At 39.9% G+C, this 19,676-nt stretch overlaps 2 protein-coding genes across 2 annotated transcripts; both read right to left on the reverse strand.

Annotated features, from left to right (window-relative positions):
- Positions 1-1,353: 1,353 nt before the first annotated feature.
- Positions 1,354-2,223, reverse strand: LOC128732504 (achaete-scute complex protein T3-like). The gene has a single exon (XM_053825768.1). It carries the CDS (start codon positions 2,221-2,223, stop codon positions 1,354-1,356), a length of 870 nt encoding a protein of 289 aa, XP_053681743.1.
- A 467-nt stretch (positions 2,224-2,690) lies between these two features.
- On the reverse strand, positions 2,691-17,542 carry LOC128746338 (kinesin light chain-like). The gene is made up of 2 exons (XM_053843389.1): positions 16,383-17,542; positions 2,691-3,030 (listed from the first exon to the last, which is right to left on the reverse strand). Exons 1-2 carry the CDS (start codon positions 17,540-17,542, stop codon positions 2,691-2,693), a joined length of 1,500 nt encoding a protein of 499 aa, XP_053699364.1.
- Between the last annotated feature and the right edge of the window lie 2,134 nt (positions 17,543-19,676).

Below are 19,676 nucleotides of genomic sequence, written 5' to 3' on the forward strand. Positions count from 1 at the left end.
TTCCCAAAATTCAGAGTAGACTGAAATAAAAAAACCAAATCAAGCATAAAATAGCCAAAATGCTGTTAAGCACTAGAAAAGGGCAAATTGGAAATTATCCTGAAATAAGCCTAAATTTTAGTCGAATAGGTCGAAATAGATAATCCGGCCATTTAAACCAAAAACGACCAAAAACAGCCATAAAGATAAAAAAAACAAAATAAAAATTACCTAGAATTAAGCCTAAAATGGTTACCAAGGCATTAATGAATCCTAAATGTGGAAAAGACCGGAATGAAAACTAATTCTGAATTTTACCCAAAAATTTAAAAAAAAACTCTTCTAAGGGTAACGATAAACTTAAATAAAACATGATCACAAATTCTATTGAAATAGCCGAGTTCGAAAAATGATCACAAATTACCGAAAAATGGTTCTAAAGTCTCAGACAGAAAAAAATTAAAAAAAAATAAAACCGAAAAATATTCAAGAGGAAATAATAGATGGTCCCTAATTAAGCTCAAGCAGCCACAAATCACTAAAATAAAATCAGATCCCAAATAAAGCCAAAAATCGCAAAAAAAAATCTGCTAATTAAACCCTATTAGAGGCTCTAATAGAACATGATGCCGGAGTAAACTTAAGATCGCCGAAAAGAGCTGCTCAAGTTCTAAAAAGTCAAACTAAAAGGAAACGCGAGAAAAAAGCCAAACTATAAAAAATCCTCCCGGTCAAATAATCAAAAAACGCTTTTAAAGGCCAGATTAAAAAATGAACCCCAGTGGGAATTTTTCGCACACATCAAATTGATTTCTGCTTCACTCAACCGCTGGATTTTCTTTCGATCATTCCACATCAAACAGTAAAATTTCAACAATTTGACGAACGTTTAGTTTTTATTCCGCTGACTAGATTTCGTTGTTTTCTTACACCTAACTTAACCTATCATTTGACTTAGCGAACTAGTTTGTACACTTCGTGAAATTTTTTTGTTCCGCGACAATCGTCTGCGACAAACGAGGCGGCAACTGGCGCTTGTTTCTTTTCTTTTTTTGGAGAGATCATCTGTGATTGAACATTTCTCCGGGCCGGGCTGGTCCGAACGGTGTCCCGAAACACGAGCTTCTTTTTTGTCTCTAGCACGATGTGGATCTCTGCGAAAAGAAAGGAGGAAAAACAAAACAGAAAACATTTATGAGTAATTTTGATTGCACAACTTCAGCATCACACCGGCTCTTAATCTTAGTGACAGTAAAGAACGCAACTCACCATTCCACTTTAGTAGTTAGCACTGGGTCCTTTCACGGGATTTCGCGGTTGCATATCGGTCAGTCTTATTCCAATGCAAACTAGTTTGATCCGAGCGAGCTTTTCTTACTGCTGCTGTTGCCACCAGGAGATCGCATCCAGCAGTTCCTCGTCATCCGTGTTCTGCGGGCTGAGCTCCTCGTGCTGGTGGTGGTACTCGATCGGTACGGCGGTGACGGAGGGATGCGCTTTGAATACGTGGTGAATCGGTTGGCTGTAGGTGGCGGTACTCGTTGTGATTCCGGTGCTGTTAGCGAAGCTGGTCATACTGGGAAGCGGTGGAACCGATGAAATCGGTGAAACATTCGTCGTCCCATAACCGTCGAACGGTTCCCGCTTGAAGGTGCCGATCTCCGGTTGACTACTGTAGCTTGAGTATTCCGATAACTGAGATGGAGCCGGTGAGGATGCGGTGGATGCCTCCGACATCGAACCATAGTAGGAGACCGGTGAAAGAACCTGGGGAAGGTTTGTTTTCGGCGAATCTGTACTGTTTTCGATGTCATCCTCGAGGACACGCTGTAGGCTGCGGATGTATTTTACAGCCACACGAAGTGTGTCCACTTTGCTTAGTTTTTTGTGTGGTCCACGCCCTCCGTTGGTGAGGGCTGCTACCACCGTCGAAGGAAGATGCTGACGGAGGTTCGCGAATCCGTTGTTGACCTGCTTGACACGGTTACGCTCCCGTGCGTTACGTCGCTGGATCGAAACCGTCTGCTGAGGTGTGACGGCGTACGGCAAGGCACAGTACTTTTTGGAGATGATCGGACGATCCTTGAATGCCGGTGGTTGCAACACCGAATTTGTTGCGCCGACCGGTGCCGGCACAATCGGTCGCTTGCGATAAGCGTTCACAGCCGGCTGCTGACCGATCGCAGCTCCGTTTGGTATGTACATGTTCTGCCCCAAAGCCATGCTTCGAACTAATGTAGCCATCGGTACTTCACTGGTTCTTTTTTAATTTTTCACTAACACAAATTTCACCAAAGTCCTTTCTTATCACGGTTTGTTTTTCACAAGTTGCACAACTCAACGACCCAAAACACAAAATATATCCGAAATGAATCGCAACCGTTGCGGTTCTCTTCTTTCGAGCGGTGATCTTTCCGTGCCGGAGGTAGCTCCTGGAATGGTACCTTTCGTCCTATAGCAGTTGCATTTTGTATGCTCTTTTCCCATCATGATGCAGGTGCCCGCTCCGAAAATAAACCCAAAAAAAAATCGTAAGCCATCAGAATCACCAACACACCTCCAGCACCGCTCATCCTTAAGGGCCGCGGAGAAAACCTGCTCACGACACACAGCATAGGAAAACATAAACGAAACCGACAGACAAGGATAGACGACATAAAAAGACGAGCAAAAGACGCAGCCGAAAAAACAACAAGAACCAGCAGTTCAGTTCAGCAGTTCACAGCAGCATAGCCCGAAAATAAGAGCGCGCCCGTTCGGTCGGAGTCGCGCGCGCATCCCGCGCCGATGTTGAGCCGAGTGAGCGCCGAACCTGAACGGCCCACAGCCGGCGAACGAAGCGATCGCGTGGCGCACCACACGACCGGCAAACGCCGCTGCTCGCCGCCCGGGTACGATCGTCCCGATCGTCGTTCGCTCGGTCGGTGAGGCTCCTGATTATTGCCGGTACGAAACGAAACGACTGCGTCGTCGTCATCGTCGTGCGCTTTATAACATTTCCATTCATTCAGGGATCGAGACTCAGCCGGCCGATCGACGATCGTCGATCGCCTGCTTGCGTTGCAACGGTGCAACATCACAGAAGTCGTTAAAAATTAATAAAGATTTTCTCCTCGCGGTCGCTGAGGAGTTTATCTGATAATTCGTTTTTTTTGCTCTCCCTCTGTTCGCTGAAATAACGTTTTTATGGGTTTTGGTCTCGCTGAAAGTCAGACTATTGGTACACAATAATATGATCTTTCAATAAGATAGGTTTTGCAAAACATATGTTTATGTTTTAAATTTTATTTAAAACCATATCTTGTAGTTATCACGCACGGGTATAAAAGTTCTGCCCCTCAAAATGCAATTGATGTATGGATTTCATTACCATTTTTTCAATTTTTCAATCCATTTCGAAACCCGAAACTCGTGGACATTAATTATGTTCCATAATTGACCCAACAACAATTCAAGCGCTACTTAATCGAGACCGTATCTCGATCCAAATGATCCGAAAACTTATTTATGTCGGTCGGCCGGGTCAAATTCGCCACACAAATCGGTCGGGGATCTGCCTAACCAACCATTCATAGCGCGGATTCGTCGTCGTCTCGTTCAGCCCCTCGCCGCGGCTGTGAAACAGTAAATGTTCAACAATGAAAAAACAACAACCTTAATTTGTAGTCATCCACACCTGCTTGGCTCGTGACGCAGCAGCAGCAGCAGAAGCCACCGGCAGGAAGCAGCGCGGTAAATTGGACCGACCGACCGCGTGCGCAAGACTTATGACGACGACGACGACGATGACTACGGCGATGCGATGGTGACGACGAATGGATCACCTCTCGATCTCCGCGTTTCCCCCAAACGTGGACTTCTATCCGTTTCCTGAAAATAAAATGGCCAACCAACATTAGAGGACGCGGCCGCACGAGAAGAAGGGAACAATCTTTGCAAGAACAGACGTTAATCGTCGTTTTGCTGCTGCGGGAAGCACATGTTTTGATAGGAAAACAGCCGCAGGTGGGCCTGCCCGCTTGCTCGCGGGAAGAACCGCGGCACGGATTGTCCGCTTCTGACTCGATATAGTCCTTCGTGTGGTGTTTTATGCTAATCTAATCTATCACTGAACATCCATAAATTACGAACCCGATCCGATAAGGGCGACACCTATCGCAAAACCATTTTGAAAAGGTTATAGTTTCTATGGATGGTTTCAAGTTCCTTTGTTCTCGAAATCGAAGGTATATTTCAAATACAAAACATCGTTCGTTGCCATGGGCGATCAGCAGCGGTGCCGTCAATAAATTACCCTCACGATATGGGCGGAGCAATAAGAACCTTCCACCGAACTGATTCGCCTTTAAGATGGCTTCCAATTAGCGATTTTTCTGTTGTGTCTTAGTTTTTGCTGTTGATGATAAATTATTGTATTAGCCGAGTATTGAGTCCCGACTATGTCAAATCCGTTTAGATTACACAGTGCTGTGCTGAGTCATTTTTACCTTTGTTATACTGGGGCCAATTGTTGTCCACCACCCAATTGTTGCCCACTTCTTGGTTTTTGAATAATATCTGAAAATATGTATACCATGCTGCATCAATATCCGGACACTTAAGCAGGTCATATTTTTAATATGCTCCGTAAACAATAATTTCGCAACATTCTAGTAATTGCTTCGTACTATAATCAAATATAAAGCTTATATTTGCAATAACACATCAATTTTACAATAAAAACTCATTAAAATACATTAAAATAAAAAAAATATATAGGCTTGTCTTGTTCATAAATCCGGACACCTCACATCTCAGTGAATCAATATCCGGACACTTTTGAATCATTTTCCGGACAGGCAAAACTTTCTCATATTTTGTCTAAGAAATGTATGCCTAAAAGTAAACAAATTATCACTTGTTACATGTAGTATTAAACAATCATCTCACTGCACAATTTTTTACTTTTAATTGCACTTTTGTGTCATTAACGGCACGATTCTAGTCAAGTACGACACTGGCTCACTTACCTAACCAGAGCACTTTGGGCCAGAAATTGAAATTTCGGAACAAAAATATTTGTGGTTAAACAGCATGTCTCAGCTCAACGTGGTCTTCGGCAACTTTTTGAATAAAAAATTAATTCATATTTTGAAGGGGTCGTCCAATATTTAAGCGTTACTTAAACAACAATTTAAGTAATAACTTTTTGAGTAAACTTTTTTTTACCTTTTTGGTTTCAAAATATTAAAGATAAAGCAATTTCAAGTAATTTTTGTGAAGATATCAAACTTCTACCTTTTACCCATTTTCAGCAATAGACCTTTGTTTATAAACGACCACTCAAATCACATTTCTTCTTGTAACATGTTTATTTCAACAGACAGCTCAATGTGATATTCTAGAAAATATTTTGCACATAAAAGAGGAATATTTTTGCTGAAGACTGTTTTGCTTTATATGCATTAATTAATAAGATATAACTGATTTTAGGTTAAAAACCGTCTGATGAAAAATCCGAATATCTTAGCCATCTGCAAGTATCTGCAATTAGTTTGCATACCAATTTGTAGGGAATTATTAAAGCTATCTGCCCAAATGTGTATTTCAGAGAATACCTGGGAATACCATGGCTGGGAATACCTGGGAAGAGTGCGGATTTTTTTCATACATTTTATAACTTAATAAATATGCGTCCTAGCGTCAAACAGTCTTCACAGAAAATATGTATTTCAACATACTAAATAACTTTGTAGAACATTTGTAAGCAATAAAATAATCGTGTGCAAAGTTATGGAGTGCAATTGATTTTTAAATGCTCTTTTTTAACACATCATTATATTTCGTAACCGGTAAGAGATAGATAGTTACTTTATTCAGCAAAGTTGCTTATTTTAGTATTTTCTGCAACTTTTGGAGAAAAAAACTTTTTTTTTTAAATTATTTAAGAAAACAAAAGTTTGTATCACCCTAATAGGTGAATTCATGGTCACCCTAATAGTGCAGGAAGATGCGCTATATTTTATTATTTTACTTCTCCGAAGACACCATCCTTGAAAAAATACACATTGTTCATCAAACGGTTTTTAGCCGAAAAACAGTTATATCTTATTAATTAATGCAGAAAAAGCGAAACAGTCTCCAGCAAAAATATTCCTTTTTAATGTGCAAAATGTTGTCTAGAACATCACATTGAGCTGTCTGTTGAAATAAACATGTTACAAGAAGAAATGTGATTTGAGGGGTCGTTTATAAACAAAGGTCTATTGCTGAAAATGGGAAAAAGGTAGAAGTTTGATATCTTCAGAAAAAATACTTGAAATTGGTTTATCTTTGATATTCTGAAACCAAAAAGGTGAAAAAAATTTATTCAAAAAGTTATTACTTAAATTGTTGTTGAAGTAACACGTAAATATTGGACGACCCTTTCAAAAGAAGCATCATTTTTTCATTCAAAAAGTTGCCGAAGACTACATTGAGCTGAGACACGCCGCTTAACCGCAAATATATTTGTCCCGAAATTTCAATTTCTGGCCCATAGTGCAGAGAATGCAAGTGATTAAGCACTTCTACAGTAAATGCCTCAAAGTACTTTGGATTTCCAAATATTTTGCCGGTTCCATGAATCGAGGCTCCTTCTTGTACCACATCTTCTGCCTGGTTCAACGAGTCCTTTCGCATTTTCTAAGATAAACATGAGGCAGCTACCATCAATAGTCAAACATGCCCGGTTTTAAAAACATGGTTCTGAATCCGGATAGCGTAATTATTTACAAAAATACACCTTATTTTAACACATTAGTGAATGACACCGTCTCTATTAATTAAAATTTACCCTCTTTGTCGATGCTAAGTTAAAAAAAAATGGTTTCTTTGAATAATAAGTTCCCAAAACCTTAAATCGCGAAAGCACTACTTTTTAGTTATCTAAAAAACTCGCAGAAGAAAAACACTGTTTGACACCAACGTTACGTTAGGATTTATTTAAGTTATTTCGCTCAGCCTACTTAACCACCGATTATGTTCAAACGATCTTAGATATATTTGCAAAGTAATCCACATAGCTACACCTCATAAATCGGATATATTATTACTTAATAAGAATAAATTAGTGAAGGTGTCCGGATATTGGTACCGTCCGGATTTTGATGCATCATGGTATCATCGCAGCACTCCAAACGGTCAAAACACAAATATAAATTAAAGATAATTATCTTCAAGTATGTGTACCCAAGGAACAATTTTTGCTTATTAAACGTTTAACCGGCAGCTTTAATTCAGCACATGCTGCATAACTGCTTTTAAAATGTATCTAAACACCTCTGCTCAATGCTTGTTCAGTTGGTTTTGGAGAATTTAAACAGTACAATGCTGATTATGTGCATGGAAGATGCGTTTGTATGACTGTTATGCAACGTACAGTAAAACGTTTATTCAGTACGTATTGGTACGCTTATTAAACTTCTGCCGATGATACTGAAGCTACGTTTAATCCACACCAGTTCAACGTTTAGACAAGCAAAATAAAAAAAAAACAAAAATGTTTAATAATTATTTTGCGTGTTTTATTATTTCTGACCATCAGTAGTCGTATTTATAAATATATCAGACTTTGATGAGCGATAGCGGAAAATCATAGGTTGGCTCAAAATTCATCCAATCCACCATTACACTATTTTCACTCACTTGGATTCGAACTGGCATCAGACTGATCGGAAGCCGTTGTCGAACGCATCCGAGATAATCTGAAATATGACAGGCGCCGAGTTTTTAGCCTATATAGATTTACAAGTTCAAGTTTATCAAATGTGGAACAAAACTCGCCTAAAACACATTGAAGTGCTTCTTACATCATTTATTACATGATTGATAAATTGGATGCCTTCAAGCAGCTGTTATTCCACATCTGCTCTCAGCGGTGCTGATAATATGTTTGAACAATGTTTAGTCGGCTTTTATTCCACTCTTATTCCACAGCAATGCTATTGATACGTTTGTACAACATTTATTCGACGTGCGTTTCCCTGGTTGCCTTTAAACGGCTCTTATTCCACACATGCACTCAGTAATGCTTTTGATACGTTTGCGCAGCGTTCATTTCCCTCTCTAAATAGACTGTAACTTGCTAATTCATTATCTAGTTTTGATGCAAACTTAAAATCATTCGTAAAAATAATGTTGTTTAGACATTTCTGTGTCATGATGTGAAATAAAGTGGATCTAAAAATAATTTCATAAAGTGTTATTTGAGATATTGGTAGCATTGGTTGCCTTCAAGCGGCTCTTATTCCACACCTGCTCTTATCGTTACTGCTGATACGTTTGTACCACGATTATTCGACTCTTATTCCACACTTCCTCTTAGCAACGTTTGCGCAACATTCATTCCACTCTTTCACCACACTTGCTCTCATCAATGCTACTGATACGTTTCCGCAACGCTCATTCTATACTTATTCCACTTTTCTTCCTCACTTTCTCGTAGCAACGCTGCTGATACGTTTGCGCAACATTTATTCCACTATTATTCCACTCTTACCCTACACTTGCTCTCAGCAATGCGGCTGACACGTTAGCACAACGTTCATTCGACACGCATTTTCCTGGCAGCCTTTAAGCGACCGGTATTCCACACCTGCTCTTGGCTGTGCTGCTGATACGTTTGCACAACGTTTATTCGACTCTTATTCCGCACTTATAACAACGTATAGATGTTGATTAGTAGCTAGAAAAAACATTGGATATGACGTTTGAGCAACAGGCAATTCAGCAAATTCGCTAATTCAGTACAAAATGCTACCACACAACTATTATTCAACACCTGCTTGTTAAGGTACTGCCGTTTTGTTCCTTGGGTAAACATGATTGTTAACAAACAAATGCTTTATTTTAATTTTGTAATTTATTTTAACTGAAAAAATATTTGAGAAGAGCGTAAGGCATGAAAACCGAAAAAGAGAAATTGAACTTTTTCATACCTGGCGGTCCTCCAGGTGAATATTTTACCGTGAAAATCAACACTCGTGCTTTATTTGAGTACACTTTCATGATAAAGTAGTTATTTGGTTGATCGCATCGTTTTTACGATATTGCCCATTAAAGGGTTAATATTTTTTGAAACGGTGGTTCTACAATTGATGAAGGAACGGTAGGGTAGTAATGGGTAATGAAAAATTTTTGGAAACGGTTACTCTTCTTCTTCCTCTTCTTCTTCCTCTTCTTCTTCTTCTTCTTCGGCATAGAGCCGGGGTGGCTCGTGCTATTTCAAGCACTCGTCTCCATTCAACTCGGTCTTGGGCCACTCGTCGCCAATTTCCTAGTCGTCTCAGAAGTCGCAAATCGCTTTCGACCTGGTCGAGCCATCGTGCACGTTGGGCCCCCTGTTCCTGGTGCCGGTGCCGGTTGTTGGAGAGGACTATTTTCATCGCGCTGTCGTCCGGCATACTAACGACGTGTCCGGCCCACCGTAGCCTGCTAACTTTCGCTAGATGTACGATGGGAGTCTCCCCAAGCAGTGCCTGTAGCTTGTGATTCATACGCCTCCGCTACTCTCCGCTTTCAGTTTGTACTCCGCCAAATATCGTTCGCAGCACTTTCCGCTCAAACACGGCAAGGGCGCGTATGTCCTCCGAGAGCAGCGTCACGGCTTCAAGTCCATAAAGAACTACCGATCTAATAAGGGTTTTGTACATTGTTAGCTTCGTGCGGCGGCGTATGCTTCCTGATCGTAGCGTTTTACGAAGGGCAAAGTAGGCCCGATTTCCAGCTTGGATGCGCCGCTGGATCTCCTTACTAGTGTTGTTGTCCGCGGTTACCAGTGATCCGAAATACGCGAACTCCTTTACCGCTTCTAGTTCGTCGCCGTTAACGGTTACCGTCCATGGGAGACGCGCATTTGTTTCCTTTGAACCTCTTCCTTTCATGTATTTGGTCTTCGACGCATTTATTTTTAGCCCAATTCTCCTAGACTCCGCTTTCAGCATGGCATAGATTGCCTCCGCCGTCGCAAAGTTCCTGGCTATGATATCGAAGTCATCTGCAAAGCCTAGAAGTTGGCTACCCTTGGTAAAAATCGTGCCTCTCGTTTCGATGCCCGCTCGTCGGATCACTTCCTTAAGAGCGATGTTGAACAGCATGCAGGATAAACCGTCACCTTGTCTCAACTCTCGCCGAGTCTCGTAGGGACACAAGAGTTTCCCAGAGATGCGTACGGAATACATCACTCGATCCAATGTAGCCCTGATCAGACGCGTCAGTTTGTCCGGAAAACCGTGTTCGTGCATTACCTGCCACAGCTTGTCTCGATCGACTGTATCGTATGCTGCTTTGAAATCAATAAAGATGTGATGCGTGGGCACTTTGTACTCCCGACATTTCTGCAAGAACTGTCGGATAGTAAAAATCTGGTCCGAAGTTGCGCGAGCCCACCTGAAACTCGCCTGACAATTCCCTACAAAACCTTGTGCTATCGGTGACAACCGACGTAACAGGATCTGGGAGAGTACCTTGTAGGCGGCGTTTACCAGCGTAATACCACGATAGTTGCAGCAGTCTAGCACCCTATTTGTAGATGGGACAAACCACTCCTTCCATCCATTCCTCCAGTAGCTTTTCCTCCTCCCAAATCCTCGAAATAACCCAGCGTAGCGCCTTTGTTAGCGTTTCTCCGCCATGTTAAAAAAGCTCTGCCGGTAGGCTGTCCTTCCCAGCGGCTTTATTGGCCTTCAGCAGCCCGATTTCTCGTTTGACTTCTTGGAGATCAGGTGCTAGGACATTACTATCTTCCATGGGCGCTCCTAGGTTAATTTCCGTTCCGCCTTCTTCTGCGACTTCGCCATTGAGGTGTTCATCAAAGAACTGCTTCCATCTGTCGACCACCTCGCGCTCGTTTGTGATTAGATTCCCTCCCTCGTCCCTACACATGTCAGGTTTCAGTGTGTAGCCCTTCCGAGTTTGGTTCACCTTCTCATAAAACTTGCGCGTGTCAATAGCTCGGAATAGTTGTTCTAATTCTTCACGATCCCTGTCCTCCTTTTGGCGCTTTTTCCTCCTCAGGATCGTGGTCAACTGGTTCCTAGCTCGTCGGTTTTTTTTAATTTTATTAAAGACGTTTTAACCAAATATTGGACAGCTCGTCGGTATTTGGTCAGTTTTTCCGAGCAGTTTTTCCCCTCCACCGCTTATTGGCATTCCCCATCCGAGTCTCCATTCGTCGTCCTTGTTCCGTCGCCTAGGTCGATGCCGAATATTCCGCTCCGAATTTGCTTGAAGTTTGTAAATGTGATTTAATTTAGGTGTGTAGCCGTACTGGGGCAACACTACCGAGTCTCGCGATGGGGCTGCCATCTTATAGTGCCGAGACTCACTATACCTCCTTCCCGGTTAGTATACGAGCTTAGTTTCCACCGGAGTTGGTTACCCGATCTCCGCTAAGGTTGCTCGTATTGCGCCTGGTACCACGAGGAGGTCGGCACCGGAGTTGCTGGATAAGAGGCTAACGACCACTACGGGGTCTATATTCCGCATTATCCAGCCATTTACCAGGCATTTTGCGCATTTGTTGTGGCGCATTTTGACCCTTTGTTTGATTGTTGTACCGTGACCGCACATAATTGCGATCAGCTCCTAATTCCGATCACTCAACCTAAATGGTCAATTTTTAGAAAATTGAGCCAAAATCTGTAGTAAATGAGCACGCTTAGTTATTGTGCTATGTGTTTATGTGTCAGTTGTTGAAAAATGACTGCCTTAGGGGCACCATGTACTTCAAAATAAATTAAATTCGACAGGCAGAAGCAAAAAACGCCATCAAAATGTATTTTCTTAACCGAAGTGCTAAGCGCACGATCAAATTTGCTAAGATCATAGCAGCGTGAAAACATATTACCTTCTTCGGCGTTCTATGATAACTAATAGATACAAGCATATATAACCGTTCTGTATCAAATTTGGTTGAAAAAATGCTGAATTTGCGGAATTTATTCCATTAAAGTAATTGATCGGAATAGTGAACATAATTTTTTTTTCTGCTTCTAATTCCGATCACCATATCAAAGTTATAAACTGGCAAAATGCAAGCTAACGAAGTTACTATTTGGATTTTACGATTGATTGCAACGTGGTAACATGGTAGGATTATCGAAATTTTTTGACGTAGGACTACGTCTTACGGAAGTGTGCCAATCAAAATTTGGAGTTAAACCACCGTCACGAAAGAATGAAAGATGTTGAACGCTAATAGCTCTTCCAATTTAAAACGGATTTTGATCATAAACGATGCAGCAATTGTATGGCTTTCTTGAAAAGATTGTTTGCCAATCGCTAAATAGTGAGAATTAACGAAAGCTTTCAAGCTAAAAATTGCTAAAAATGATAGTCTTGCTTCCCAGGCACGGCCATTACACACACCAAGCTTGTGACTGGAAATGATTACCATTAGCAAGCATAAGCATAGGCACAAGCATAGGATTCCGCACGTGTGCTGCTACTCCGTTATTGACCAGGACCGATGAAAATTGCAAAATGATGGCTGGAAAAAGCATGCTTAGGACAGCGCACTGTTCCTGTTTGTGCAACCTTATCAGGTCCCTGCGTGCTGACCAATACAGACGCCAAGCTTGTGGCTGCTGCTGATTCAAGACAAAGAATCAAAATAAACTACAGAGCACAGCATAGCCTAGGTGCTACATTCCGATTTGGAATTTTGACCTTCTGTTTTTATACGACAGACTTCGTAGCCTGTAAGAATACGGGACAATTGTGCTACAAATCCTTTGACTCTTTCAGTTGAGATTCGAACATGTGACGTCTAGCTTCCTGATCAGATGATTCTAGCAAAAATCTTACAGAATTGTTGCTCAAGTTGATATTTCTATCAAACTTTGTTATAAATGTTTCTACCAAGATTCTATCTCGTTCTGTTACTTATAAATCGCTTTGTCACAATTTGGTTATACAGCAAGACAGAATACTGTTTTTTGTTATTCATATGGATATAAACTAGATAAAATTATATCATAATTTGATATATTTGTGATATGTCTTGAGCAAATTTTGTTACAATTTTAGTTATTTCAACTGCTAACGAGACCAAGTTTATAACAAAACGCAAAGGAGACTTTGTTATAAAATACTTATTATTGTCTAGAACTCATCCTGTTATAAATTTGATATATTCATATGATCGGATTATTAAACCAGCGCCGTACCTCCAAGCCAACTGAAAGGCTCAAACGTTTTGCTTTTCTAACGCTGCAAACAAGCGACAGCGCAGTTATGAACTATCTTATTAATGCATGGTCTTTTAATATAACAATAACATATTATTTTGAGAACTTAAGTTTTCTCCTAGAACTTTGTTAATAGCTGGATGCGTGAGGCAAATTTCTATACTGAAATACTCCGACTTTGGCACTGGTAAAAATATTCGTTTGTGATATCACAAAATAGCTCACCTACCATAAATACGGTACATCAAGATAATATTATTATTATATTGTTTGTTATTGTTCTCACTTTACGTTATTTTACGCTACACATATATATTCCAATATGGTGTAAAACGTTTACTTTAATATTCGAGGTTTCTTCGCGAAAACCAGTCTCACGTAGTTCTACGCCAACTACGCGGTCATGTCTGGAACACAACCTTTCTGATTTGATTTTTACTATTATTTATGATCAAAGCTTTATGAAAACGTCGAAATGACCCAATTTTATTGTAATTGTAACAGTTGAACAAAGATAAAAGAAGAGGAAAGTTTTATAATCCGCTTGTCGATCTTTTAAGAACACAAATTTTAAGAATATTAAGCTAATGATAATAATGATCATTAACGCAAGCAGAAGATGACTGGTAGGGAGATTGTCGTCAAACTACATAAAAGCAATACATTTTAGATCCATTTGGTACGAGTTGACAAAAGTTTTTTGCTTTAATAGCTCATCATGACGTGATCGGAATTAGATACACCTGTGATCGGAATTAGAATCACCCCTTATAATTGATGATCGGAATTAGGTGCACTGATGCATCATACTATGATGCATTTTTTTAACTTTCGGTAAATAATTTAGGCATTTTAGTATTTTTCCATTAAACATAATTGAAAATACTTGCTAACGACACATACTGTGTTAATAAATATCAAAGCTATATTTTTCAGTAGGGACTCAAAGATGAATCATGCCTTAGGTGATCGGAATTAGGTGCTTTCACGGTAGTTCGTTTTGTACACACTTAGGCGCATTTTGACCCTAACGATTCTGAAAACAAATTTGCGACTTCACGATTTAAACATATTTTATTGATTTTCATGTTACAGGACGAACATACTAGATAAAAAATCAGAGGGGTTGTGCACAAGACACGACCGCATAGGTGACGTAGGACCACGTAAGTCTCATTGTAGCGATAGTAGGATGTATCCATGTATATAATAATACGATTCTACATGTATACAAGCTACATCCGTAACGTTTATCAAAGTAGAAACAATGTATACAATTCAATCCTCAACCAATTTTGGAGTTATATCCATGAATTGATTGAATCTATTTTATTAAAACGAAACCAAGTTAGTAACTGAACCAAACAGTAAATAAATTTGTGTGATATGTTTCTACGTTGAATAGTGCTTTTCCTCTGGTAATCGATAGACGCGCGAGTTTTCAAAAAGTTGAAAATTTTGCGCAACTTTTCTGCGGCTTACAAAAGCATTTACAACCGGCAGACGTTTTGGAAGTCTCAGAAAATGTCGCCTGTAACCAGAAAACTTATTACCGTCATTGGTTGGTCGTCCGCAATGGCGAAAAATTTAACTTTTCCCTCCTTGACTGTGTTAATTATGGTATTAACTGGGCAAGAAAATATAATAAACTCTTCAATCATTGTGTAGCCCTTAAAAGAACCGATTGTTTGATTATCATAACTCCTGCTTGCAATATACTTGCACTAACGCATTTAACGTAATTCTCTATTCGGTAAATTGGAGTACCGATAACCGCTAACCAGGCACGGCTTGTTGCAACGGACCAACCGGAAAGCAGCTATGCGATCAACGAAACCGTTCGTGTATGGTCCTGAATCACGATGAAATACCACTCCAAGTGGCCAGCTGCAAGTGACGATATTTCTGATAGGTTCGTTGTGGCGAGCAGCATATTTCCTTCTAATTCCAGAACTCCTGTAGCCAGATATTCCATTACGGCAGCGAAATGAGTGCTTCAGCTCCAACACACGGTCACACGGTCAGCCGCCGATGAACACGTGCACGAGTCGAACGTGACTTCCGTTTGCCCTGGCAAACGATGTTGGCAATAGCTCAGCTAGCGTTTGAATAATGTTGTTCGCCGGCTTACCACGTGTTATGTATCAGAGTAACATTTAGTAACATGCAAAACATGTTACTAAAACTCTTTCATTTGATTAAATCCATGGTTTCATTTATTTCGACGCTTGACCGAACACACTTTCTTGGAGCTGGTATATTTGTTGGCTGCTTCTTACCTTCCGAGACGGCCAGGTATCAGCATCTTTGGCTCGAGCAGCACGGCCAACTCAAACAGCGTCCAGCAGCAACAAGCGAACAGAAGCGCGAGAGGTGATCGGTTAAAATTATTTGATAAGAAGCGAACAATCAGATCAATCTAAATTAGATAGCATGAAAATCAGTGAGTGAAAATTCCTTAAATCTTCATGAACATATGTTTCGTTCTTAAAAGAACGGTTTTTCGACGTGATATGCTGGAAATTAAAGCCTTCTTTTCCGTCTTCTTGGGCAGCAACCAAAGAGACTATTCGGCGGATTGCTGTACTTCAACAGCAGACCAGAAGGGAGTCAGATGGTTTATGCGTTGGTGTTTTTCAAGCACTGCCAATATAACAGCAGTGTAAACCGAACCATATAACCTTCTTGCGTATTTGTAGTCGTGTTGAAAAAAACTTATGTGCCTTAAACCCTAACTCGTGATCGTGGTTAGGGTAGTTCGGTTACTAATGGATCGCCTTTTATACACTTGTGGTAAATAGAATTATTTCACGTGCAGAAGAATAGCCATTGTGTATCAAGTTCGGTCGAACGGACAATAACCTTTTCTGGCTAGATTCGGCTGGACAATAGAAGCTAACTGCGAAGGAATATTACAAGGCAGCTTTCTGCCGCTACAACTCATCAAAGTCAATGTTCTAATGTTCTAAGAAATTCGTTCATAAGTAAAAGGAGACATAAGAAGGCATGAAGAGACGAAATTTAAAATGATGTTTAAAACAAGCATTTATTTATAATCAATTACGCCTTAACATATTAATGATTGGTAATTTATAATTTTTCGAGTAACATTTCTTCGTTTTGTTGCTTCTTTTTGTTGTTCTTGGTTGCTTTACACATGGGACTTGCTCGGCTAATACCATTCGTGCAACACACTTCTCTAATGTGCTGGCGGCCGCATGTTTCCCTTGATTACGGTACAAGGTACCAAGTTTTATCAACGTCTCCTGAACCGTGGATGTGTTTACCACGTCAATCCTGTGCCAGCTTCCGTAAAGATTGTATGGGGTGTTGTCACGACTTATACCCTTGTCGACCTCGCGCTGCTCTGCCATCTGCCATATTGTCTTGTTGTCGTCGGCGATAGGACCGAATTTTAGCTCATGTACCCACGTCAACACGGTTTTGTACAGTATCTCTGCTTCTTTGAACTTGCCTTGGGTTACGTAAAATATAGCAAAATTGTCCCTGGTAGCGGCCGCATTTGGGTCATCTGGTCCTAAAACTGTTTCGTAAATCTGCAACGCTTGTTCGTAGTAAAAGTTTGCCTTATCAAATTTCAGTTGATTTTGGCATAGCAATGCCAAGTCTCGAAAGTTCTTGGCTACGTCCGGATGACTTTTACCCACTAAACGAACTTGAGTATCCAAGGCTTTCGAACAGAATATCTCTGCTTCCTGGGAATTGCCACAGTTTTCGTACAACACAGTGAGATGGTGCAAAGTTGCGACGACATCAGGATGAACTCCGAGAGTTTTTTCTCTGATCGCTAGAACGTCGTTTAGTAGACGTCTTGCCTCCTTGTAGTTGCACTGATCGCGGTAGAGTTGCGCTAGAGTGTTCAATATGGTCGCAACATCAGGATGATCATGCCCACAAGCCCACTCCAGTTCATCCACAGCCTCCGTGCATAGAAGCATGGCCATTTCGTGGCGATCTTCTGATACATATTTGAGTACCTGTTTTTGAATTCTTTCCAATGAAATAGCGGTAATCGATGGTCGCTGTTTTGATTCTTCGGCTAAAGGATCGGGTGAATTGTTAGGGCTTAAACATGACGATGATTTTGTAGATACCGTTAATTCCTTATGTTGTTTTCCATGTTGCAGTTGCGTAATGGTAGCCTCCGCTGCGAATAGCTGTTGTTGAATACCTTGTAATACATTACGTAACAGTAGATTCTCGTCGCTGAGCTGTTGATTTTGGAATTGTAACTGGTAATTCTCCGTTTCAAAGTTCTGAAATTGCGCCAGAAACCTTATCATTAGCTCACCATTTTCCACCACTCGCTCCATGTTGTTATTCATGATTTTCATTTTTAGACAAAGTATAAACGTACTTGCTGTTCAAACGTTAGTTACTGATAAACTGATGTCGATTTGTGAGCTAATTCGAATTTATACTGTAGAGACCAGGTGTAAAATTTTAAAAAATTATGCTTACCTAGTAGGTTATTTGTAAATTCCGAACAAGTCAATCCATGTTCGTTTTTACCTACCAGTTGTGAATCAGAACTAGGTAGAGTAAAGCTGGGAACGGACGTGTTTAACTGCTTACTTTTAGCTACCTAGTCAATAATAATTTATTTGTACTTACTTAGCAATTTCATGAAAAAATAATGCACCAAAATTTAAAAGAAGTTCGAATTGGTCCAAACTTGGTAAACTTATTCATTTCAAATTGTTGACTCGTATTTTTATCATTCGGCGTTCTTTATTCTTAATTCATAACATTTGAACATAGTAAGATGGTAATAACACAGGTTTCTTTCACCACCAGGTAGATTAAATCGGGTTTTTACACTGGAAACGTCTGTCTTTAGGATGAACAAACAGCAGTGGAAAATCGGCATAACATGTGATTAGTTTAGGGTAAACGCACCATTAGTGGTGGTAGTACCAGTAGTGGTGGAAACTCGAATTATTCCATTATTTTGCAGATTTTGGTACAAGTTTGATATTTATCAAATAATACTGTTACTGGTGGTTCGATACTTATCAAGCTTGTACCAAAATCTGCAAAAATAAAGGAATAATTCAAGTTTCCACCACTACTGGTACTACCACCACTAATGGTGCGTCTACCCTAGTAGCATTTTCTGCTCCAAATCTGTTTCCAATTAGGTTTATAAGAGATTTTAAAAATCTCCTGCTTTTCACTGTTCACTGCTCACTGCTGGATGCGAAGTTTGTTTTATATAAACAGAAAGTCAATTTTCGATCACGTAATGTAGCACCTAGGCTTTGCTTTACCCAAGTTATTCTCATTTTACATGATATTTTCAAATCTTGCATGAAATAAACGTTTCAAATTAACGAAATAATTCTATCTTTGCTGGTGCCTATTTTCAAATTGGTATGCAAACTAATTGCAGATACTTGCAGATGGCTAAGATATTCGGATTTCTCATCAAACGGTTTTTAACCTAAAATCTGTTATATCTTATTATTTAATACAGGTAAAGCAAAACAGTCTTCAGCAAAAATATTCCTCTTTTATGTGTAAAATGTTTTCGAGAACATCACATTGAGCTACCTGTTGAAATAAACATGTTACAAGAAGAAATGTGATTTGAGGGGTTGTTTATGAACAAAGGTCTATTGCTGAAAATGGGTAAAAGGTAGAAGTTTGATTTATTCAGAAATCTACTTGAAATTGGTTTATCTTTAATATTTTGAAAGCAAAAAAGTGAAGAAAAAATTACTCAAAAAGTGATTACTCAAAGTGTTGTTAAGGTAACAGCTAAATATTGGACGACCCCTTCAAAAGGTGCATCATTTTTTCATTTAAAAAGTTGCCGTAGACCACATTGAGCTGAGGCATGCCGTTAAATCGCAAATATTTTTATCTCGGAATTTTGTTTTCTGGCCCATAATGCAGTGGTCCAAACAGCGAAATACGTGATCGTGTGATATTGTGCCGAAACGTGAAGTTTTTCGCATGTAGTGTCTTTAGGAACATTTCTTGGTATAACAAGCCGCTTCTTGTGAGAGAAATCTTTGGGTGATTAATTCCCTTAAAAGTGAGATACGAGACTTATTTTCTCGTATATTCGACATACAGGTTTGGAACTTTCGGCAAAGTTGTAGTTAATATCAACACAAACAACTTTGCCAAAGACACTGTATCTCCTTCATGGAAATTATTCACGAAGCCACACTTTGTCGTGGACAAACCCTTTAAAACAGTTTTTAAACCCTGACTTATTCTGGTCAAGTTTAACGTGTTCATAGTGTTCTAGAAAGTTATTTATATTGCTAAAGCCAACGTTTTCGTAGAACATTATTATACGTTATTTCCTGAAGTTTTGAAGATTTTGAACTTTTTTGATGAAAAATAGTACTTCTTTGAGCTTAAATATTTCCCAAGATGGCAAATGGTCGCAGATCAAACAACTCCTACTTAAAAGTACACTCAAGTCGCTTTTTACGTGAAGGATACGTTCCGCGT

This window comes from Sabethes cyaneus, chromosome 1, assembly GCF_943734655.1.
Source record: "Sabethes cyaneus chromosome 1, idSabCyanKW18_F2, whole genome shotgun sequence".
Taxonomy (NCBI): domain Eukaryota; kingdom Metazoa; phylum Arthropoda; class Insecta; order Diptera; family Culicidae; genus Sabethes; species Sabethes cyaneus.